Source organism: Scomber scombrus, chromosome 18 (assembly GCF_963691925.1).
Source record: "Scomber scombrus chromosome 18, fScoSco1.1, whole genome shotgun sequence".
Classification (NCBI taxonomy): Eukaryota; Metazoa; Chordata; class Actinopteri; order Scombriformes; family Scombridae; genus Scomber; species Scomber scombrus.
The window spans coordinates 24,765,156-24,789,525 of NC_084987.1; the positions used below are offsets into that span (position 1 = coordinate 24,765,156).

At 37.6% G+C, this 24,370-nt stretch overlaps 2 protein-coding genes across 2 annotated transcripts; one reads left to right on the plus strand and one right to left on the minus strand.

The window, feature by feature from the left end:
• The first annotated feature begins 1,903 nt into the window (after positions 1-1,903).
• Positions 1,904-10,143, plus strand: si:dkey-283b1.7 (von Willebrand factor C domain-containing protein 2-like). The gene is made up of 3 exons (XM_062439365.1): positions 1,904-2,299; positions 4,800-4,929; positions 9,902-10,143. The coding sequence occupies exons 1-3, from the start codon at positions 1,904-1,906 to the stop codon at positions 10,141-10,143; spliced, it is 768 nt and encodes a 255-aa protein (XP_062295349.1).
• A 2,151-nt stretch (positions 10,144-12,294) lies between these two features.
• rpl23 (ribosomal protein L23) lies at positions 12,295-17,043 on the minus strand. The gene is made up of 5 exons (XM_062439118.1): positions 17,001-17,043; positions 14,976-15,059; positions 14,333-14,461; positions 13,268-13,381; positions 12,295-12,416 (listed from the first exon to the last, which is right to left on the minus strand). Exons 1-5 carry the CDS (start codon positions 17,011-17,013, stop codon positions 12,334-12,336), a joined length of 423 nt encoding a protein of 140 aa, XP_062295102.1. The 5' UTR covers positions 17,014-17,043; the 3' UTR covers positions 12,295-12,333.
• Positions 17,044-24,370: the final 7,327 nt, after the last annotated feature.

The window sequence follows — 24,370 nt, forward strand, 5'->3', positions numbered from 1 at the left end:
TCATTTTATGATACTGATATAATGATAATAGTGAGGCAATATTGAGGTAAAAAAATGATCTAGGTCATGTCCATGTATCATATGATAAGTCCATATATAGATGTGATGATGGCGATAATTACGTTATTGTACAATAACTCAGTTTTTATTGTGAGAGGCCTATTGCTTCTTGTCTATTGCTTTTTCTTATTTATTTCACATTTATTTTACATGGTTGCTGTCTTTACTGCACATTTTCAAAGAAAAGAGCAGAACTACACATATAACAGGTGACTGTTTTTATAATAGAGAAGTAATAGAAACTCAAGAGTAGACATTTTTATGTATGAAAACTCAGTGCTCACATGAAATTTTTCAATTTAATATTTAATTTTGGTCTGCAATTAATCACAAATACACTAGACAGACTAATTATGAGTCAGAATATGAACAGTATATGAGGGTTAAATAACAGTTGAACATGACCACACAGTATGACAGTCAAGATTTCTACAGGCTGAATCCACCTGTTATACAAATCATATTCAGCATCAACTGTGGCATTATGATCATATTTTTACATTTGTTCAGTAAGTGATTTTAAATAAATTATCCTTTGTCTTTTAAATATTCTGTTCATATCAGCTCATTATCAGGTAATTATATATTTTATAACCAGTTTAAAAATCTACCAGCACACAAAATACTAAATCTAATCATTCAATTGAAATAAAAATATGCATTTGTAAACTTCAGCTGCCTTATTTATACATATGATTATTTCATGTCATTCTTAATAATGTGCACTAATGTCTATGTTTAATAAAAATGACAGTGGTTACTACTGTATGTGTATGTCATAAAGAAATACCATACAGTATGTAGTAGAATAGACTATATATCATTTTAAAAAGATTACAAATGTAATATGTGAATATGTATATGATGTATATACATGCATAATATACTGTAGTTATAAATGGTACAAATGTACAAAATAGGCTATGATAAATGTGAAATGGATGTAAAAAGTTGAAAGACAATAAAGATATTATATGTATACATTCATATAAATCCACTAAAACAATTATTTCATTTATAATAAACACTTGACAGTTGACACCAATGATCAGAGCTGATCTGTGCTCAAGGCCCCGTGGCCACCAGGGGGCCCCTAAAGATGAAAAAAGCAGGCACACACACCACCACCACCACACCTCATTCTTAATGCCACTTTTATTTACACCAGTGACTGAAACCTCTGCTAACAGGGCCCATAACAAACCAATGACCAAAGAGATCAGCTTCACACACTTTGCATCATTTAAAAAAAAAAAAATCTTTATTATACATTCATTTGCTTTAATTTCTCATTTGAAGTGATATCAGCTCAAATTTGGTCTATTTTTAAACAACCTCATTAACAAAACCGACTCACAATAATTTCACCATTCCAGATAAGGCAAGATTTAAGGGTTGGAGGTCCCCGTTTGATGTTTTTTTTAATGTTGTCTAATTATGTACCTATCAATTTGGCAAATAAATGAAGCGTGTAGTAGTATGAAGTGGCATGAAATGGAAATACTCACCAAAATGTGTAGCTATAGTACTGAAGTTGAGTAGATGTACATTACTAATTCATTTCCATCAATGCTCAGAGGTCTGCTCTGAACTCAGTGTTAAAGTTCATATTTTGGACATACGTGCTTTTCATTGGACGGACTGAACACAGAGGCAGTGTGTGACACCTGTCTGAGGTCACGTGGAGATCAATCAGCTCGTGAGCTGCGTTTTCAGACACATTCCGGACTGACGCGCGCGCATCGGCGTCACCGTCCGACGGCGTGAGAATATCTCACCGGAGCTCAGCTGACAGACAGATGGTCGATGTTGGTAACTTAACCTGTAAACTAACCTGATCACCATGGGTCACCGGCACCGCGTGCTCAGCTGCTGCCTCATCCACGCGCTGCTGCTGTTGCTGCTGCTGCACGGTCCGGGGCGCGTGGCGGAGCTCGCGGTGGCGGCGGAGTACTCTTCCAAAACAGACTTGGACTACGAGTTCGGGGACTACCGGGGCAAGTGGTGCATCGACGACCACGGTTTTGTTTACGGCATCGGAGAGATTTATTACCCGAGCCCCACTGCCTGTCCGTGCACGTGTACCGTGGAAGGTCCGGTGTGCGTCCGACCCAAGTGTCGTCGCATCCACCCCCAGTGCACGAGGATCAGGTATAAGGCATGCTGTCCGGTGTGCGAGGCTATGGCCAGGGTCTGTGTCTACAGGGGCAAAACGTACCGGCTCCTAGAGGAGTTCAGGGTGAGAAAGATCCAAACTTCTTCACCCCCCGTCCCCCTTTCCATCCCCACACCCCCCTCCACCCAAGCTCCACACTGATTTCATGAGGCTGCTGCGTTATTAGAGATTTACGCACATCACCCATCTGTGAAGTATACACGTTACACGAATAAATGTGCTATTCAGTGAGCTTATGTGATCCACTTTCATACATCATGATACCTATTTTTAATATTTTCTGCATGACATAACTGTAGATATTATAAGTGTATTGTACCAATCATGGTCCAATATCCAGCTTTCATAACCTTTTAAAAACTCATTTGTTCCTACCTCAATCAAACTTTTAAATGCTGATTGAGGCTGCAGGGATGGTGTTTTATTATGGGGTGTGTGCAATATGTGATACGTGCAATGTGCGTTGTAACACATGGGGTGAGCGCAATATTTTGGTATGTGTAATTATAGTTATAATGTAACAGCTGGTGCTGTTTTTACTGTAACTGTGGGGGCGTTCATGTGCACAGCATTTGAGTCCAAGACAAATTTCCCTATGGGGACGTATCATATTGTATGGTATGGTATTGTATTGTATCATATCGTATTATATCATATCGTATTGTTTTGTATTGTATCATATCGTATTGTTTTGGTATTGTTTCGTATCATATCGTATTGTTTTGGTATTGTTTCGTATCGTATCATATCGTATTGTTTTGTTATTGTTTCGTATTGTATCATATCGTATTGTTTTGGTATTGTTTCGTATCATATCGTATTGTTTTGGTATTGTTTCGTATTGTATCATATTGTATTGTATGGTATGGTATTATATCATATCGTATTATATCACATCGTATTGTTTCGTATTGTATCATATCGTATTGTTTCATATCGTATTGTTTAGGTATTGTATCATAACGTATTGTTTTCATATTGTATCGTATTGTTTTGGTATGGTATGGTATGGTATCATATCATATCATATCGTATTGTTTCGTATTGTATCATATCGTATTGTTTCGTATTGTATCGTATCGTATTGTTTAGTATTGTATGGTATGGTACGGTATTGTTTTGTATTGTATAGTATCATATTGTATGGTATGGTATGGTATTGTTATGTATTGTATCCTATCGTATTGTTTCGTATTGTATCATATTGTTTTGTATTGTATCATATCGTATTGTATCGTATCGTATCGTATCGTATTGTATGGTATGGTACGGTATTGTTTTGTATTGTATAGTATCATATTGTATGGTATAGTATGGTATTGTTTTGTATTGTATAATATCGTATTGTATAGTATCATATTATATGGTATGGTATGGTATTGTTTTGTATTGTATAGTATCATATTGTATGGTATGGTATAGTATCATATTGTATGGTATGGTATGGTATTGTTTTGTATTGTATAGTATCATATTGTATGGTATTGTATAGTATCATATTGTATGGTATGGTACGGTATTGTTATGTATTGTATAGTATCATATTGTATGGTATGGTATGGTACGGTATTGTTATGTATTGTATAGTATCATATTGTATGGTATGATATGGTACGGTATTGTTATGTATTGTATAGTATCATATTGTATGGTATGATATGGTACGGTATTGTTATGTATTGTATAGTATCATATTGTATGGTATGATATGGTACGGTATTGTTATGTATTGTATAGTATCATGTTGTATGGTATGATATGGTACAGTATTGTTATGTATTGTATAGTATTATATGGTATGGTATGGTACAGTATTGTTTTGTAATGTATAGTATCATATTGTATTGTATGGTATGGTATGGTATTGTTATGTATTGTATAGTATCATATTGTATGGTATGGTATGGTATTGTTTTGTATTGTATAGTATCATATCCTACATACTCTTTTCAGTAAAGCAGGAGAACTCTTGTATGAAACCATTAAACTAATAAGATTATCATTATGTTAATATTGGCTATGGAATAAAGAATAGAATTATGTATATTATAATTGCTAGATTAATTTAAAGGCTTCCCCTTTCTCCACTGTACATATTTTAACCAACTTGACTACGTTGGTCAAGGTAGCAAATATACCTGAACTAAGACTTTCTGTGTTAGTTTGTTGTTTGATTAAAGGCACCTTAAATGTTAAATATCTGTTAAATATTTGTAAAAGTGGGGTATCAGGATAGTTTGTCTGATTAATATAATAGTTAATATAATTGTCTTCTTAATAGAGTTTAAAGATGCATTAATCTATAGTTTCAATATTAACTATTGTAAATTGTAAAACTTGCACTTAAATCACACTGTAAAAAGTGACTGACTTTGATTCACTTTAATTCATCTTGTCATGTGACTTTAGTGGGGACTGAACAGTGGTTGGACAGGCGGATCAACTTTGTTTGTGTGTCCTTCTCTGTGATTTATGGGTCACATGGTCTACATTTTGAGATTGATCTGACTGAAATGTCCACACGTCAAATCTACAAGTAACTGAAACTCGGTCTCTGTCTCAGTTGTCTAGGTGTGAGCGATGTCGCTGTGAGGCCAACAGAGAGGTGTACTGCACTATATCGGACTGCCCCGCCCCTCACTGTGTCAACCCCACCTACGAACCCAACCACTGCTGCCCCGTCTGTAAGGCTGGTAAGCAGGGTGACCATATGAGAATGGGGGAAATCCAGGACATGGGAGTTGGGGTTGAGGGCGGGCGTGAGCGTGCTTAAATCACATTAATAGCTGAATTCTTACATGTGACATTTCAGTAGATTAGATTATAAATTTGAGATACTAGAGAAGTAAAGGAAGCAAAATAGATGAAAGTTTGTTTGTGATTGTGGAGAGCACTGTCTGTGCACAATTCTATTCATTACATATGTGCATTTTGAGGCGTTTGTGCAGTTTTCATTATAGACCAATTTGTGTGCTGAAATGTGGAGAAAAGTCTGAAACACTGTAAACAGCTTTGCTCACTGAAACAGATGCAAAAAAGTGCAAATCGCATTCAGTTACAAAACTTTATGGGCATGTTTGCACCGTCCTATCATTAGTGCAAAAAGTCCTTTGTGAGTTGGTCCTTCAGACGAGGCAGGTAGCGGTTCCAAATGATACACAACTCATGGTGCTATCAACCGCAATCCATGTGATTTTGCCCTCAATGTCAACGAAGAGTAAAAAACCTGAAATGACAATTGAGGTGAAACTAACCCTTTATTATTATAATAATGTTATATTATACTATATCATATCACTTCCACACATTAAAGTTCCTTCAGCCTCAGAAGAAATAATGTAAAATAAAACAGAATAGACTCAGTATTCACTGTCCTGCTGCAAAAAAAACACTCGAGCAAGAAATGTGTATTAATCCACCAATGAAAATAGTCCCCAGCCAAATGCACTATTTCCACTGGTTGAATAACATTTGTAGGAGCTGTAGGAAATGACTGAGCCTTTTAAAAGATGTTTTAAAAGATTTACGGACAGTTCTGGGTTGAGTGTTGTTCAGTCCTGGACATTTTTGCTGTGTCAGTTTAATTTCAATCCAATTGTAGCACAAATTTTAACCAAATTTCCAGAAGTTCTGCTAAAGAAAATGCAGTTAAAGGGGCACTTCCACCCACCACTGTTACAAATATATATATCCATATAAATAATAATAGTTTGGCACATTGATATAGGTAGTTGGTGGCACTACTTCTCCAGTCCAATGCCATCAAACTTTATTGCACAAGAAGATTTAAGAAGATGACATTAGATAAATGTAATACTAAATTGAATTATTAATTATTGCCCTTTATTTTATCTTTAAATTTTTGAATATCCATTCTGATGAACTGACATTCACTCACTTTAATTCAGATCATTAGTCTACATATCTAAAGACACTGTAGCTAAATTTAATAAATATAATAATAAATATAATAATAATAATGAAAAACAGCAGCTAAACTCTTGATTAGGGTAACTACCTCAGCAGACATCAGTAGCTGCCCTCTCAGATTTTAGACTAATGGAATTCATGTGATTCAGTTAAAGGTGGAGTGTGTAGAATTTAATGGCATTCAGCTAGTTGCAATCTGCGACCTCACTGCTAGATGTCACTAAATCCTACACAGTTTCTTTAAATGACTTAAATTGTATAGATGTATCATAGTGATGACAGAAAGACGCCTTGCAAAACATAAAAGCATTTGATTTTTATAAGCTATTTATTTTTTAATTATGAAAACTAACCATTTAAAATGGACAAAAAAGAATGAAAACTGAAAGCCCACATTTTAATGGTAGATAGTAGAGAGGTATCTGCATCTTTTAGGTATTATGTTATTTTTTATTATTAAGTTGCACATTACTCTGCTGTGTAGGGCAGCACAGGAAAAAAACATTTAGCAGTCGTGTTTTATCTTCCGTACACGGCATATGGCTCAGGTCAAAATCTGCTCGTCTGAATCGACAGTCAACCGCTCTCAGCTTCTTCATCCATGTCGAACGAGTCATCCGCTCCCCTCTGTGCTGCTATAGACAGCTCATAGCAGGAGCTCAACCACATGTGCTATCATATCCCATCTCACTGACTCACACACACACACAAACTCACACACACTTAAGCTCATGGCTTCTGTGTGTGCGTGCATCATTGGCAAGCTGTGGCTTTCAGAAGCAGCGCTGGTTATGTCACCTCACACTACCCTGCAGCTTACAGAGCCATCCCTGTTATGTCATGAGTGCTTTCATTGCTACTTGCATTATAAAGTCCCTTTCTAATATTGGTGGGATTTGTGTGTTTGTGTGTGTGTGTGTGTGTGTGTGTGTGTGTGTGTGTGTGTGTGTGTGTGTGTGTGTGTGTGTCAGACAGGAATAGCAGCATGGATAATAATATTACTTGTATTATATGTTTCTTTTTTTGAGGAACAAAGCAGCTAAACTAACAAAAGCTTTATTAAATAGATGAGCACCACATGAACATGCTGCTTAATGGCAGCTGCAGTTAAAGTTGTAGTTTCTATTTTTACAGGTCCTCTGCTGGACAGGCAGTCGGACAGATGGTTTGGTGAGCCGCTCCGTTGCGTCATTGTTTGTTTTTTTTTTAAACTTTTTTTTTTCCTCGCCGCTGCCAAATTCCCTCATGTCAGCTGTGTTTTATGGAACACGGTCGGATCTGGCATCAGATGAACTGTACTTCCTGTCCTCCTGCTGACTGGTGTTGGTAATTGTTTCTCAGGTAGCTGCCAAATAAAGGAACCCCCATCTGCCAGTGAGGGATGCGAATGATATGAAAGAAGGGCCTGTTTACATTTCTTGCTTATATCTTACAAGCACATGTTGAAGGGAGAGAGAAATAGCTTTAAGAGACTCATCTAAAAGTTGGTATTTGCGTGTATCTTGTTGTCCACCTCTATTAATATCAAACACAAATAAATGAGGCTATTTTAGAATGGGCTTGAACCACAATAGAAGACTGTGTTTTGCATCAGATTACTGGTTGTTGAGGAAAGCTACTTAAAGCTGCAATCATTGTTTTTTGCCACTTGGGGGCAGCAGAGACACAATACTGACATATTATCTTTTAACGTTGATATTGCCAAAGTGTGTCCATGTATGTCCACCTGATGAATGTGAGTCTACTTGCAGCTCCATTTTGCTCTTCACCAACTCCTGAAGTAAATCTCTTCAGCAGCTAAACGCTCAGTTAAGTTCTTTAACTAGTTGCTAACTTTGTCTACCATTTGCCATTTTGGTTATGGACCTAAAAGATACCTAAAAGTGAAGTAGAGCTGAGTGGGTGAGTGAGTGACCCCTTTCACAAACACATACTCAATCTAACTCGGGTGTCAAACATATGGCTTGAGGACTAGAACCAGACCACCAAGGGGTCCAATCCGGCCCACTGGATAATTTTGCAAAGTATGAAAATTGATGAAAAGTAATAAAATGCGCTGCTATTCTCACTTATTTTCACTTGCCATTCACAGTCAAGGCTTCTGATTCTCTGTGGACATCCAACTTGAGATAATTGACTTGCAACTTGATTCAGATTTGAAGGACCAATTAGCCTTGGTGGGATTGGACACATTTTATCAGTATCTCTTACCAGGGTAACCTCAAATTGATAGAACTGGCTGCAAAACTTTTGTGGATATTTGGGACTACTTATCTTTATGAACGAGTTTTTTTGGTGATGAGCATCAATAAAACAAAACTGCGTTCCAGGTTTACACTGAGGCATAATATTGTTGAAATTGCACTCATTTTTCTTAAGACATCTCAGGCTGTTCGTCTCTTTTGTAAATAGATGGTTTATTATAGTAAAGTTATAATATATATTATTCATAGGTTATAATGCAATGGTTGTATTGGTGCGGCCCACTTGAGATTAAATTGGGCTGTATGGTGCCCTTGAACTAAAATGAGTTTGAAACCCCTGTTCTAACTATTTAAAGCTGCAGCTGGTAACTTTGAGGAGAGAGAGGATTTAGCACCAAATTTGAAGAAGTACAACTTTCAGATCCCTCCCCCTCCATCTCCGCTGCACTCCTGCTCTGCCTCCCTCCCCCAGAGGAGGCTGACGTGCGCGCAACGGCTCGCGACCATGGATGTGCCGTGTATGCTGTTGTTGGTAACGGAGGTATCGGTAGTTTTGTCCTCGCTGATTGTTGTTGCTGCGCCATTACTTTCTCTACGCTCCTGAAGCCGCTCTCCCGAGCTGAGGAGGAAGGGGAAGGGGGCTGTGTGCGTGAGCAGTGATTGACAGCTGTCAGACACTCCATCAGACACCATCCTGGCTCTGATTGGTTCTTTTTGTCCGGTCACGGTGGATTCTGGAAATTTGCCAATTTGCTTTTTTATTTTTATTTTTATTTTTTACAGATTTTAAGATTTTTTTTACTAGTTTCATGTAATGCTGTCTTTACATAGTGACAGTCTTAGCAAATATGACAAAAAGTTACTTTTATAAGACTTACAAACTGCAGCTTTAACACAGGTTTCCTGCATGGATTAAACATGATATAACCTGGTCATCAGTGAGCTTTACAGGTGCTGGAAGGGTGGTTGGACAGAGCCAGACTAGTTTTTTCCCCATCTGCCGCCAGTCTCCATGCAGCAAGGAAACTTGCTTGACCCTTCATTCACATCTCCAAAAACAGAGTAGAGGTTTCTGCACGGGGAAGGGAAAAAAGTCTAAAAAAGTAAATTCTGTAGGCACTTGTAGCATAGAACAACCTTATTATTAGACCAACATATACATATATACATAGATACTATAAGTATATATAGTAATAGGGATTAAATAGGGTAGTATAAAAGCAGAAGAATTGGAAAAAAAGATATAAAAACTAAACAAAAAATAACCACTTTGCATGTAGACGTTCATGTACCTTCAGGCCAATCATCATCCCAGACAGGCAGGGAGGCAAGGGGGAGTATCCAATAAACGACATAGGTGACACCAAATTTGGTCCATAAACCAGAAAAGTGCAATTAAAAGGGTGAAACTCAAGTTAATACAGAAGTGGTTAAAATCTAAATTGTGCCTATTTGGTATGGTATATCTAACAAAGGCTTGTGTTTGCCACCAAAACACAAAGTAGTGATTTTAACCCATCCTGTTCTATAGGTCCCAACTGCTTTGCCGGGAACAGGGTGATCCCGGCCGGGGAGCGAGTGAACATTGACGAGCGGACAGTGTGTTACTGCACCTACCGGGACGGGACGTGGCACACCCACCCTCAGGCCACCTGCGAGCAACGGCCCCAACCAAGCCCGACGCCCGGCCCCCGCACCGAGGCCCCTGGGGACGAGGACACCAGTGGTAGAGGCGGGAGGCGATATATTCCCAGACTGGATCTAATACCGTGAAGTGTTTGTGAAGTAAATAAATGTCTTGTAGATGGCAGAGCTGCTCCACAGGTACAAATAAACTCTAACTGTATCTACATGTACGTATAGTATCAGGTGAGATAAACTAGGCTTTAATACCATCACTCAAACTGCACCTTTGCTACCAATGAGAATATTTCAGAAGAGCTCTGCCTCCAACAAATGTCAAACTGATAATCTGCAGTTGGGGTCGAGGTTTAGAAGGAACTGGGTGAACTGAATTTTCCATTAATTATAGGATTGGGTTCTTGGGTAGAATCATTGGTAGCCACACTGACAGGATGGCAATGGTAAGTCTGTCAGTCCACCGCTGGCCCAGACTGAAATATCTAAACAACTGCTGGATTGATCACCATAAACATCTGTACACATATTCATGGTCAACAGAGGATTTAGACCACTGACTTTGATAATCACCTGATATTTCCCCCAGAGCCACCAGCAGGCTGTGGGACCAAACAATTTCTTTTACTGTAATACTTTAACTACATCAAGCTCATAATACTTACGTACTTTTACTGTAATACTTAAACTACATCAAACTCTATTTAGTAAATGTACTTAGTTACTTTTCACCTTTGCACAAATGTCAACTTCACCTTACTAGAGGAAAAGTGTGGGGATCACCATGATCACTTTGATTTATTGCCTGGGAACCATGAATTCCATCCAATCCATCCAATAGTTGATGAGGCATTTCAGTCTGGACCAAAGTGGTGGACCAGCTAACATGCCAACATTTACATTCAACATGCTGCACATGGCCACATCTATAGAGTATGGTATGCTCTTCTTTGTGCTACAGCCCTTCTATCTATCTATATGATGTCCGGGTCGGGTAGTTGTGTGAAATCAATGTATGTGTGGTATAAGTGTCGGAGGGGAAACAAGTGCTGGGTGCAGGTGGTGGCTTGGGTTCTCTCCATGGTCCTGCTGGTTTCCTTCTGTATGCAGAGAGAAGTCCAAGTGGACCACATACACACTCACACTAAATGCTAAGAGTGACCTTGTAAGCAGAAAAAACAGATGATTCACTCACTACCTGGGTTAGCAGATGGTACTTTATATATGAAAGGTTAGAGCGCATGCAAGATTCTGTACATCTTAATCCTGTTAGTTTCAGTTCTTCAGAAAACTCACATCATTTCCTGTATATTGCTGATTATTAGGGAAGAATACCTGTCACCTTAAATCAGGTTCTAAAGCTCTAGAGTCCAGTATTTCATGGTCCTCAGGTTTATGTACAAGTCATTTTTCCCTGTGGTGTGAATTCTTTCCCTCTTCTATGTAGTGTATGTTGTGTTGTGTATTTCATCTGTAAATAGCTTCAGTAAATGTGTCAGATATGTACAGAGGTCTGTGTGTCTGTACGCTGCTGGTGGTGAAATAAAGTCTATTCGAGTCTTTGTCAAGTTTCAATACACCCTCTACTGGTGAATATGAGAAAGTGCAGTTACAACATGCATTTAAAATACATGCGTTGCTGCCTCATGTTACATCTACTGTAGACTGAAATCAAACAGCTACACCTTTTAGCCACTGTTGCTCCATCACAGCTCAACAGGTTAATACTGAATTTAATGCTGAAGACTTTGAAGATACATTATCTATTTGATTTCATCAAGCTAACACAGCTGAAGCCTCATAAGCTTTAGCACAAATTGCCTGACCTGTCACATCCACTGGAAGTGCATTAGAAAAATCATAAAAGGCCAATGGACAGGAGGAATGATTAGAAAATACAAAACCTGTTTCAGTATTAATGTGGGCACCTGACAGTCATTACACTTAAATATTACCCTATTATTTAAGGAAGCACTTAAAAATCACAAAATACTAACAGTAGCTCATGTTTCAACCCTTTAACTAGATTCCCTAAAAATTACTCTCCTCTCTGTGCGCAGGTGGTCGAGTGGTTAGAGCGCATACCATGTACCCATATACGCCCCCGGTTCGATTCCCGGCCGGAGGTCCTTTGCTGCGTCACTCCCCCTCTCTCTCTCCTGTGTTTCCTGTCTGTCTACTGCTAAATAAAAAAGGCGTCTATGCCAGAAAATAAATCTTTAATTTATTTATTTTTAAAAAGTACTCTCCTCTACAAAACGTGGGAATGAAAAGAAGACATGCAGCTCAATTGACAGTTTTTATTGAAAACAAACAGGGTCCACATCAGGCTATGCTGCCAGCGTTGGAGGCAATCCTGGGCCAAAGGTCAGCGCACTCTTTAGCAACTGGGCCTGTGATGGCTGAACCTGCAGATACAGAGAGGAAGAAAGCTGTTATTACACTGTCAACACTGCATGCTTCATATGAATAACATCTGACATGAATGAGAAAAAAAAGAAAGACTGATCTGCTGGAAACAAAGTTACTTTTTGTTTTTGGGGTACAGCTGAACATCTTTAGTAGACTCAAATTGTTCTTTAGTAAATCAATAAAGACAATACATAATATTAATAACATCAGGACTGTAGACTTCGAACACTTTGGTTATATTGAGTTGTGGGTTAAAGTTGTCTCATCACTGATTGAGATTGGTCAACTACAGTTAGTCGCTGCCATCTCACCCACAGTGAAGAATTCAATATTCCCTTCATGACGACTCACCCAGCCACTGAGCAGACACAGCAAGTGCTTTAAGAAGGGGGGGGGACCTGTTCTTACAACCTCTATCTGCACTATGAACAAACACTGAAATATATGTACACTTCCTACTGGTGATATAAACATAAACTGAGACACTAAACTTAGGAATTTACTCTAACACTGTTACTGAAGCAGTGACATTCCAACAGCAACCACGGTGACCCTGGGCCTGGAACTCACTCCCTCCCTCTCTCTAGACTGCACTCACACTACACACTGAGCTATTCTTTGAGAAATAATACATTATAGTCATTCAACGTGTGACAACTAGTAAACTAACAGTTTGAACTAATGACCATTAGTCAGCTAGGAGTCTTACATATACATACATGCAACTTAATTCCTCAGGGTCTTTTTTAAAATTGTTATATATGCAGACCAAATACTAGTATCAATCAAAAATTTCCTGTGTAGCTAAACCTACTGAGTTTAATGTTGCATCCAAGTACAAACCCACCTTTCATTTCTCCTTTATTGTTGACTATGACCCCTGCATTGTCTTCAAAGTATAGGAACACGCCGTCTTTTCGTCGATACGACTTCCGCTGCCGTATCACCACCGCAGGATGCACTGAGGAGGGAGAGAGAGCGAGCATGTGGTTAATTCAGTGCTGGAGGACGGCTCGGATGTGAACAGTGTTTGAGAGGAACAAATCACAATTAACATCAGAAGCAGTAACATTCTGATACTGTGTAGACTTCGAACACTTTGGTTGTACTGAGCAGGTTAAAGTTGTCTCATCACTGATTGAGATTGGTCAGCTACAGTTAGTCGCTGCCATCTCACCCACAGTGAAGCATTCAATATTCCCTTCATGACGACTCACCCAGCCACTGAGCAGACACAGCAAGTGCTTTAAGAAGGGGGGACCTGTTCCTACAACCTCTATCTGCACTATGAACAAACACTGAAATATATGTACACTTCCTACTGGTGTTATAAACTGAGGCTGCTGAGGCTCGGATGTGAACAGTGTTTGAGAGGAACAAATCACTTCAAGTTCATCTACAAATTTTGTTGCACTTAATAGTAGTTCACTATTCTTCTCAAAAAAGCTGTGAGTCTGTGCTTAGTCTTCCTCTCACTCTGCCCATGATTAAAAACAATGTACACTGTAAATAAATGCAAACATTTTTGTAACTGCTGACTGATTTCAGAGATTATTACAAATGTGCTTTTTTTCCTTTTTAGTTGCTCTGGACAGTTTCCAGGAGTGACATTTATATTACAGTGTAACTGTCATTCTTCAACACTTCACTTTAGGAAGAGATGAACAAAAACCACCTTCACAAATACAATTTATAAACATTCTGTGTTGATTTGTTTCTCCTACAGCAAGTCCACTTTTAAAACTTATTTTAGAGTTGTAAAATATTTACTCCTTTGCAAATTAAGTCAAACTTTCAATGAAAACATGACTAATCCAATTATCCACAAACACACCTCAGTGGCTCATCTTTAAGTTAATCTACCATACTTAACTAACACTGCAGTAAGATGTATAAAATCATTTGCACTCACCCTTCTTCCTGAGCTCTGGCTTGCCTTTCTTCACTGTTGCCATGACCATGTCACCTACTCCTGCAGCAGGCAGACGGTTCAGACGCCCCTTGATGCCTTTCACAGAGATGATGTACAGGTTCTTGGCACCTGAAGGACAGAGAGAGATGACGAAATCAAAAACCAGGGCAGCATGGGAGAAGATCCAACGGGACTCTGGGACAAGAGCATCTTTAGAACTTCGAGATCTGCACTTTGTCAGCTTGTCTCATCACTGATTGAGATTGGTCAACTACAGTTGGTCGCTGCCATCTCACCCACAGTGAAGAATTCAATATTCCCTTCATGACGACTCACCCCGCCACTGAGCAGACACAGCAAGTGCTTTAAGAAGGGGGACTGCACTAAGAAAAGGTAATAACTAAAACCATGACCATAGCGGGTTGTTTAATATCACCACTCTGTCCACATTTACCAGAATATCAACACACAACTCCTGCTTTAACTCAGGTTGGTGTTTCTACTCCAACGCCTCCATGATTAACTCTGAGCAGCATCACAGCATGTGAGATGTAGAGGATCACAAACTAGAACATGTGCCTCCATATTTAGGAGTGTGAAACATCTGAGTGCTAACAGTTACAGTAGGTCAGTAGAAGCATACCTGTGTTGTCAGCGCAGTTGATGACCGCTCCCACTGGGAGACCCAGTGAGATGCGGAACTTGGCTCCGGACGAACCACCACGTCCTGGAAGAAGACACAAACACACATGTGAGCATCATATCTGCCAACGAAAAAAAAAAAAATGCCATCACTACATTTAACATTACAATTCAAACTACCGTACTCCATTCTCTTACACTAATTAACCATTTATATAACTTAAATGGAAACTAGAGATTCTAGATAACTTCTTTCCATGTTTTAACTGCATTTAAAGCAAGTTTTTGTTAACACAGCCAACACTACCTTTACCCAGCACAAACTCAGGTGATGAATGTTTAATACAGGTGTTCTAGTAAGACACCTAGAACTACCAACATGCCTGATATCTGACTTGCTGTTTTATAATCCTGTGATTTTAAATGATTTAAATTAAACTTCAAACAAAATTTGATAAAGCATTAGTGTGTCCATGTAACATTGTATTACCCTACTGAATGGACTGCAAATAAAACTGAGCTACAAACTAATACAGTTGTATTGTGTATTGGGTTAAGTACATCAAATGTTAACATTTGATGTACTTAACCCAATACACAAATGAATACTACTAGTTAGCAGATTAATCTCTTTCAGACTGTCTGACAAAACCCAGCTAATACATCTGTAATAAAATATATGAATGTTAAAGCCCACCACACTCCAACCTATCTGTTCAAATTAACAGCACATTAGCTTCCATTTCATAAGCAGGTGCAACATTTAACATACCATCAGAAATAACAGCCTCAAGTCAACAGCTTTGAGCACATTCTTATTTTCCTCTCTTTCCAGACAATTAACATCAGAAGCAGTAACATTCTGATACTGTGTAGACTTCGAACACTTTGGTTGTACTGAGCAGGTTAAAGTTGTCTCATCACTGATTGAGATTGGTCAACTACAGTTAGTCGCTGCCATCTCACCCACAGTGAAGAATTCAATATTCCCTTCATGACGACTCACCCAGCCACTGAGCAGACACAGCAAGTGCTTTAAGAAGGGGGAAGACCTGTTCTTACAACCTCTATCTGCACTATGAACAAACACTGAAATATATGTACACTTCCTACTGGTGTTATAAACTGAGGCTGCTTCATACAGAGACACTAAACTTTGGAATTTACTATAACAACACTGCTACTGAACCAGTGACAATCCAACAGCAACCAGAGTGACCCTGGGCCTGGAACTCACTCCCTCTCTCTAGACTTCTTTGAAGAATAAGAATACATTATAGTCATTCAATACACAAATGAATACTGCTAGTTAGCAGATTAATCTCTTTCCGACTGTCTGACAACCTAGTGAGACCCAGCTAATGTCAGCTAATACATCGGTAAAAAAAGATATGAACGTTAAAGCCTACCACACTCTGCATTTACACGAGCCACCGAAAGGCCTCAAAATACTAGAGAGCTGAGTGAGAAACTAGAATACAACTGGGTGCAAATGAGAGCTAACGCTAACATGCGTTGTAGTAACGTGGTTATCGACACTCTTGTACATTCACAACGACAATGTCTTTAAAAGTTAAGTTATTCCACACTGCTAACACACACTAGCTTGTGCCAGTCGGCTCTCTCTAGCATAACGTTACAGATAGCATGCAGTTAGCCTGCTGTGGCTAATTCAACCTTTCTGTCCAAATTAACAGCACATTAGCTTCCATTTCATTTCATAAGCAGGTGCGACATTTAACATACCGTCAGAAATAACAGCCTTAAGTCAACAGCTTTGAGCACATTCTTATTTTCCTCCTCTATCGTTCCAGACTGCATGTCTATACAGCGTTGGCAGCGAAACATGGCTTCCGCCATCTAAGCACTGAATCGTTTAAAAGTAAGAAAATTTCGTCGCAAATGAAGAACTAATCACAGAAAAAGGTTGTCTTTACTGTCTTATAACATAAAAACAACATTTTGAGAAATGTTGTGGGGTAAAAAACAGCAGATGAGTGTGGATTGGAGAAGCGGGTTCTCATACCTCTCTTGGACATTGCTGCAGCCGGGGAAAGAGGGAGGCGAAGAGAGGGATTGTGGGATATAACGTTGAACAAAACGTCATCCGGGTCATGGCGCGGAGGTTAGGTGCGTTCACAGGCTGTCGGAAATCACAAGTAGGCAGAATATTTAAGGAATTACGATATTTCAAGAGTAATTGTTTACGGTATATAAGAAAATGAATACAAAAACTATATTCATAAACTGTATACGATTTTAATTTTTATACAATTTACACTCACGGGAATCTTCATTAGGCACATCTGTGCAATCCTAATCCTAATGAGAATTTGACATTTGAGAATTTGACCCTGCAAGTGTTAAAACCCCCTGCTAAATTACTAATTTCACAGGATAACGTAAATTACCACAAGAAATGTTAATACATAGTAGAGTGGTCTACTATAATGTATAATAATAATAATGGTTCAGAATAAACAATCACAGATTTCCACAGAGGACCCTGAGATAGTTAATGAACCCTGAGGGAAACACAATATTAATGACAGAACTATCCAAATTACATTAAACCTGTTAAAATAAAACCATTTGAACCTGTAGTATAAGTGTTTGTCCCATCTCTAACAGACAGGCTCGCAAAATAATTAAAGTTGTATAAAATAAGTTTTAGAAAAAAAGAATACATTGATAATTTATTAATTTTTAGGGTGCTGGGATCAAATAAGGAAGAAGTAATTCTACTCCTTGTTTATACTGAGATCATAGTGGGTGATGGTGATGTACTGTACTAGGGTGCATTATATTGAATGGTGTGTGATATTTTGTCCACTCCATTAACATACATGAGAGGAGCAAAATATTAGGAACACCATTCAATATAATGCACCTCAGTACACCACCACCTCAGTAATAATTATTAACAATTTTAATTTTATTAACAAAAACTGAAAATGTATAAACTTCACAAAAGTAGAATTTATAGCAAAGCTGTTGTATTGGATTGAATTAGATTACACATGTGTGAAGTGGCTGGTGACTGTGTATTAATATACTAATTCACATAATCATTTTATTTCATTATTAGCCTTAGTGGTCTGCAAACCTTGTTTTGCCCTCTCCCACCAAATAAAATTCATCTGGAAATGAAGATAAAACAGCCTATAAAGTTTTATATATAGTTATATATACAAAAACTATAGTTTATGTTGCATTATTGAAACTATAAAAATACAATAAAGAAAACTGTTGACATTTTATTGCTATTTTTACCTGTTATAACAAAATCAAAACACCCCGCTCTTATAAAAAGCATGATGTGAAGGCCTACTTAATTAAGAAATAATTAATAACATCCACACATTCATACACTGTTGGCGCAGCCATCAGGAGCAATTTGGGGTTAAGTATTTTGCCCAAGGACACAATATCCCATTCAAACAATAAGAAAGCTGTTAAATCACTGTAATGTGCTCTTTTTATATAGTTTTATATTAAGGCATTAGCCTGGCCTTTGTTGCTACTAACAACATATTTTTCTAAATAAGTCTGAGGAAGAGTTAAAGGAATGCTGAGACTTTTGCAGCTGATGAAGCCTGATGACCATTTCCTGCACTGAAAAATGATCCAAACAAATGCAGGAAAACCACATACACATATATGTTTGACCCAGCAACAAGGGTCAGTTCACTCAAAATGACATCAATGAATACATTCATTAAATAGCTACATCAGCGGTAGGCAAATATTGGCGTGTGGGCCAAATCTGGCCCCTGCAATAAAATGATTTGGCCGCTTAACGAAAGTTTTCCCTTTTAAACATTACATCAAATCTTTAAAATGGCACTTCATAAGAATGTAAGGCTACTCTTCTATTGGCAATTCCAGTTTAATGCTGATTATGAGTGTAGCTGACCAATCAAATCAAACCAATAGCAGGGGAGTAGGAGCTCCTGTCCTAGATAAATACATAGAAATATGTTTATTAGTTTGTACTGTATATTAGTTTATAATCCAGATCCACTGTATGTATGTTTTACTTGTTGACCAAGTCATTCTCCTGTTAAGGATCCAATCTATGTGCCACCAATGTTTCCAGTAATTATTCTTTCCTAATTACTAATTAGTACTGCGTCATGTTAAATACATCATATAATAGAACATAATTAAGTGTTAAATCACAGTATCAACCTCTACATAACCCTGACATATTGTATGTATTATCCTTTGTGTGTTTTTGTCAGGAGGCAAATGTTCTCTATAGATATCTCTACAATATCCTATAATACTTAGAGAGGTTGTGTTTTTGCACAGGACTATAGGAGCAGGTTGTTAGTAAGCTTTGGCCTCCTGTCACTTCACCATTTGTGTAATTCCTAGTATTATTAGTTGTGATGTTGATCATTATTCTATGGTAAGTAGTCAACACAATTTTCCTCGTAATGAATACTTTATTGTATGGCATATAATGTATTCTTTATTTACATTGTAACTTGCACATTTTCATCTATATGGTTATTACAGTCACACCTATATACCTACTCAATCTAAAGATACAGGATTACTAGATTGTACAACTATACCTGGATCCTGCAACCTTCCTGAATGAATAAATAGATGAACAAATGACAGCCTCTGTTTTACACAGAGGTGGAGCTTTTTAATATAATTTCCAGTAAAAGCTTAGAGGTAAGCAAACACTAAAATCAACCAAGGTAACACAGAAGAATGGAGATTTTTGATTGGAGGAAGAAGCGTTATCCACTACATCATCCAGCAGATGGCAGCAAATCACCATCACTGTTTCTCCTGATTCTCCTTTTCCAGGTAAATATTCCACAGCCAGACTAAGATTTATGATTGCCAAATTTACATATAAATACACAGCACATACACACATAATACTGAAATATATTGAGGTTCACAACATTCACATAGCTTCTGTTATTGTGTCAAGTTCAAGTCTGACTGCAGAAATGTTATCATAGAAACAAACCGACTCCTGATAAAGTCTGGGATGAGTTCCAGGTGTTTGTAAGAGGAATACTAATCTCATCTCTCTAAATAAAAAACAAACAACCCAGAAAATATTGCATCTTTGGAAATATCTATAAAATATCTTGACAAGAGATGGAAAATTGTGTAAATCGAGTAAATATAGTCCACCACTGGATGGATCAACAAACACTAACACAAAAGATCACTGTTTACCTCATGGGTTCCAGCCATGAGTCAACATCTGGATTTTTAAAAACTATATCCACGATCATCCCCTTACCACGTCATTGTTAGTGTTACCATGACAACGAAGGTCCCCTAACATTAAGTAAGTAGTCATTTGAACCTAAACCATGATGTTACCCTGAACCTAACCAGACCTCAACCTTAGTGTGACATCATTAAACATATTCATTTTTCTAATAGTGATCCGTGATAGTTTTGGAAGGTACACATACATGATGTCATCCTGCTGATTACTGCTGATGGGGGCACCAGATTAAAAAAAAATTGATTTGAGTGGCTATGAAGTGTATGGTGAACATATTTTGTGGTTTAATATGAAGGACTCTTGAAAATAGCTCAAACTCAATTATTTTCCTCAATAGTTTTTTACATGTAGTTTTCCAGGGATTTAATAACTCACAGCTATTCCAATTAACTACTTTGTTTTAACACAGTTTGACAGTGTATTACAACTTTTTTTTAAAAGAAGAAATTCTCCCCTACTGATTTTCTAAAACTCTCTTTTTAAAATCAATCACATGATTTTGTTGAGCTTGACAACATCACACATTGGTGTGAAAAATGTTGGTTAAATAAGTTCACAAGTCAAAACAAGCATCAGATCAACTTTAATTAAATGTTTGTATTTTACAAGCCCTAAAAAAGGTCTCAAATGTCATTCATTACTTTCTGCAAGATGTCTTTCTTCAGCTCCTTCATGTCCACAAAGGAATCATCAGCTCCACCCACACCACCTGCCTCACTGTGGTATCTGTGTTTTAAACAGAGTATACTTTTCATGTAGCAGGAAAGCAAAAAACTTAAAAACAGCAGGCAATCACCATGGTGTATCTATGAATACTGATTTTTTTTGACTGTTTCAAAAACATGTAGTAGTTTGTAGATTGGAACTCAACTCACCCACAAACACTGAAATTATCACTAGTTAACACAAATCCAATGTAATCTATTTGCCAAAGTGTGAAACCACGTATGAGTGTGTACATACAATGGTTAATGCACTAAGATCCTGAAAATGTATAAGCCTCATAAAAGTAGAATTTATGGCACAGTTGTTAAACGGCACAGATGTTCATAATATAATAAAATGCTTGGCCAGTGTATATATTAATAAAGCTGTAAGTCAAAAGCCACAATTTTCCTTACCTGAAATGAATACAATAAATAAAGCACAAGCAACAGTAATACTTTACAATAATCATAGAGTACCTTACTTAAAACTATCTTTATAAAGTCAAACTGAAAACAGCAAATTCATTTTCTTCTTTCTTCTCTATTTATACGAATGTGGTTTTATGTGTATGAGCACAGATGATGGATATACAGTATAATCTGCAATCTACATCATACGTCGTCATATTGCAACATACAATGTTGTTATTCCGCCAATAAACTGGAATTTTAAAAATGAAACACTTATACATAATTAAAATGTAACCCTTAAGAATCACAGGTGACATAACAGTCACATGTGTACCTGTGTTGTGCGATAGGTGACAGTTTGGCCAGACTTTACTGTAGAAATGAGTCATCATCCCATATAAGCACGAAGGTTTCTGTGGTTATTTTGCAACAGTCTGCTGCTGGCTGCACAAAATCAAAACCAGCAGATCTGGCGTGCGTAACTGTGCCGTGACAGCACGCGACATTACTCCGATAGAGACAGCAGATGACACCTTCAGATGGCTGTAAAGAGAAATCTATTTGTTGTGAATGACAGATGCTGGTAAGAAACACAATCTTTAGAAATAATTATTCAATCTCACATGCATTAATGTCATTATTAAAAGGCAAAATGAGTAAAACTTGAATTACCAAATAAAGCAACAAAATATTGTGTAGAGCTTTCAACCTGCTCCGAGCACAACACACACACACACACACACACACACACACACACTGTTGCTCTCGTGGCGATGCATGACTGCACACTTAAATGCACTTTGTAACTGACAAATGTGTCCAACACCTGAACAGCCCCAACTGACAGTACACTTACTCTAATATCACTTCAAAGCAGTACTCAGGGCTACATGCATTTCACAATTCACCACAGTTTACTGCACAGTTGTCCAGTTGTTGGCAGTAACATAAGCTGCTTTTAGGACTGACAATAAAATGTGGGATTCTTTACATTTTACAATCTGTATTATTACAGGAGTGCAAACTGCTATAACAGGTTATAGATAACCTCCACAACTATCTCTTGTTCATGTTGAGACTGATAATAATATTACACATTTATCATATTGTAAACATAAATATAAACAATCCTTTTATTGATACATTACTTCCTGCAAAAAATGACTAAACTGATATAATTAGTTATAATTAGAGCCCAACTGATATATCAGTCAGCCAATATTATTGGCCGATATTGCTCCATGACAGATATATCGGTACTGATGTGCACTTATTATATATGTGTGTGTGTGTGTGTGTACACATGTATATATGTAATTTTAAATGTTTTTTATTTATATGTTTAGTGCTTTAGGTGTATTTAAACCTTTTTCTTCAATATTTAATATATACTGTATGTACATACTTTTTTTTCTAGGTGTTTTTTATAATAATATATATTTATAATGATTAAATTCCCATTGACATGTATTGTTTCATGCACTGATGTTATTTCGTACAAACAAGTTTATTGTAGAAAAAAGTAATCATTGTAAAAAAAAAAAAAAAAAAAAAAGTGTGTTTATGTATATATTCTGTATATAAACAATCTATGAGAAGAGATGTCGATATTGGAATTTTTTCACTCCCTAATATCGGTATTGGTATCGGCTCCAAAAATCCAGTATCGGACACAATGGTGTTGAATTATTTCTCTTTCATGTGCAGTACGCGTAAGTGCTTCTAGATAACTTTATTGATTACATTACTCTTTCAGCCCCTGAATTACGGATGGGTATCGTTTAAAAAATGACAATACCAGTACCAATCCAAGTACCCTTAAAGTGATACTGATACCAGCTGAGTACTTCAGTCGATACCCATCATGTGAATAGAAGCATTAAACTGCATAAAATGCCACCACTCGTCCACTCCTGGCATCTTGGATGCTGAACTGCTTAGCGCGCTAACTCAAATTCACCACAACTTGGAAACTGTGGCAGTGGGCCAATCACATGTCGCGTTAAATCGAAGAACATTTGCGTTGATTGGCTGTGAGCAAGTCCATACAAATTGTCATATTTTCTAGCTCTGGGTGCAAAATGATCGATTTCAGGTATCGTTTGACAGGAGACGTTTCGATCGATACTACTTTAAAGGTATCGAGTACCAAGACACAGACCTCCTCATGAATGGGCTTTTGCTGTATGGGTATTTATACTTATTTGTTTATTAGCCTATGTGGAAATTAAATAAAACCAACAAAGCATCTGAGCTCAATTGAGACGGATACTTCGTCTTCTTTTCATAGCAGCACCTTCCATCATAGACAGACAATGGACAACCGCAATCAAATTAGCATCAGACATCACAGAACACAGTGAGTGCACCTTCAGCTGAACAAAAAAGGAAATAAAGTAACAAGAGTTTTGTTCTCTGATTTGACATTGAATGATTCTATCTTGGCATAGAACCTCCCCTCCACAGAGAACAGATGGTCGCCAGCATGTTTGCAGTGATTGATTGATTGACCACCAGGTAGCAGCAAATCACCACTACTATTTCTGCAGGCTTCCTCCTTTTTTCCATCTTAGAATTACAGCGTGAAGCATGTCGGCAAATACTACACACTACACAGACAGATGGAGTATTCACATGTAGTGTAAGCATGTTCACTTTGTACATTTGAATCACTCACATGGAGCAGACCAGCTGGCTGTATTGACAAAGTACGATAGAGGGCTTCCAGATTGGGTGTGGTGGGGTTTATGGGGGGACGGGGGGGGGACAGGGGGGGACGGGGGGTCTGTGCTAATTGAAATTAAATACATGTCTTGTTTTGATGAGATAGTTTAATAGCCATGGAAAATATGTGGGTGGTTTTTCATTATTTGTCACAGTGAGGCAGGAATTATCGCATGTTATCACTACATAATTAAACCCCTTGGATATATCAACATATTTTCCACACAGGTTTACCAAATCAAACACATTCACTACAGTTGAGGCAATAATTTCATAATAGTGTGG

Bases quoted from the DNA above. Each gene is read 5' to 3' on its own strand.
- si:dkey-283b1.7 (XM_062439365.1), top strand. From the start codon at position 1,904: ATGGGTCACCGGCACCGCGTGCTCAGCTGCTGCCTCATCCACGCGCTG. The intron at 2,300-4,799 runs GTGAGAAAGATC...TCTCTGTCTCAG, and splicing joins GGCTCCTAGAGGAGTTCAGG to TTGTCTAGGTGTGAGCGATG. The intron at 4,930-9,901 runs GTAAGCAGGGTG...CCTGTTCTATAG, and splicing joins CTGCCCCGTCTGTAAGGCTG to GTCCCAACTGCTTTGCCGGG.
- rpl23 (XM_062439118.1), bottom strand. The intron at 14,462-14,975 runs GTATGCTTCTAC...TCTGTCCTTCAG, and splicing joins CAACTGCGCTGACAACACAG to GTGCCAAGAACCTGTACATC. The intron at 13,382-14,332 runs GTGAGTGCAAAT...CTCCCTCCTCAG, and splicing joins GCCAGAGCTCAGGAAGAAGG to TGCATCCTGCGGTGGTGATA.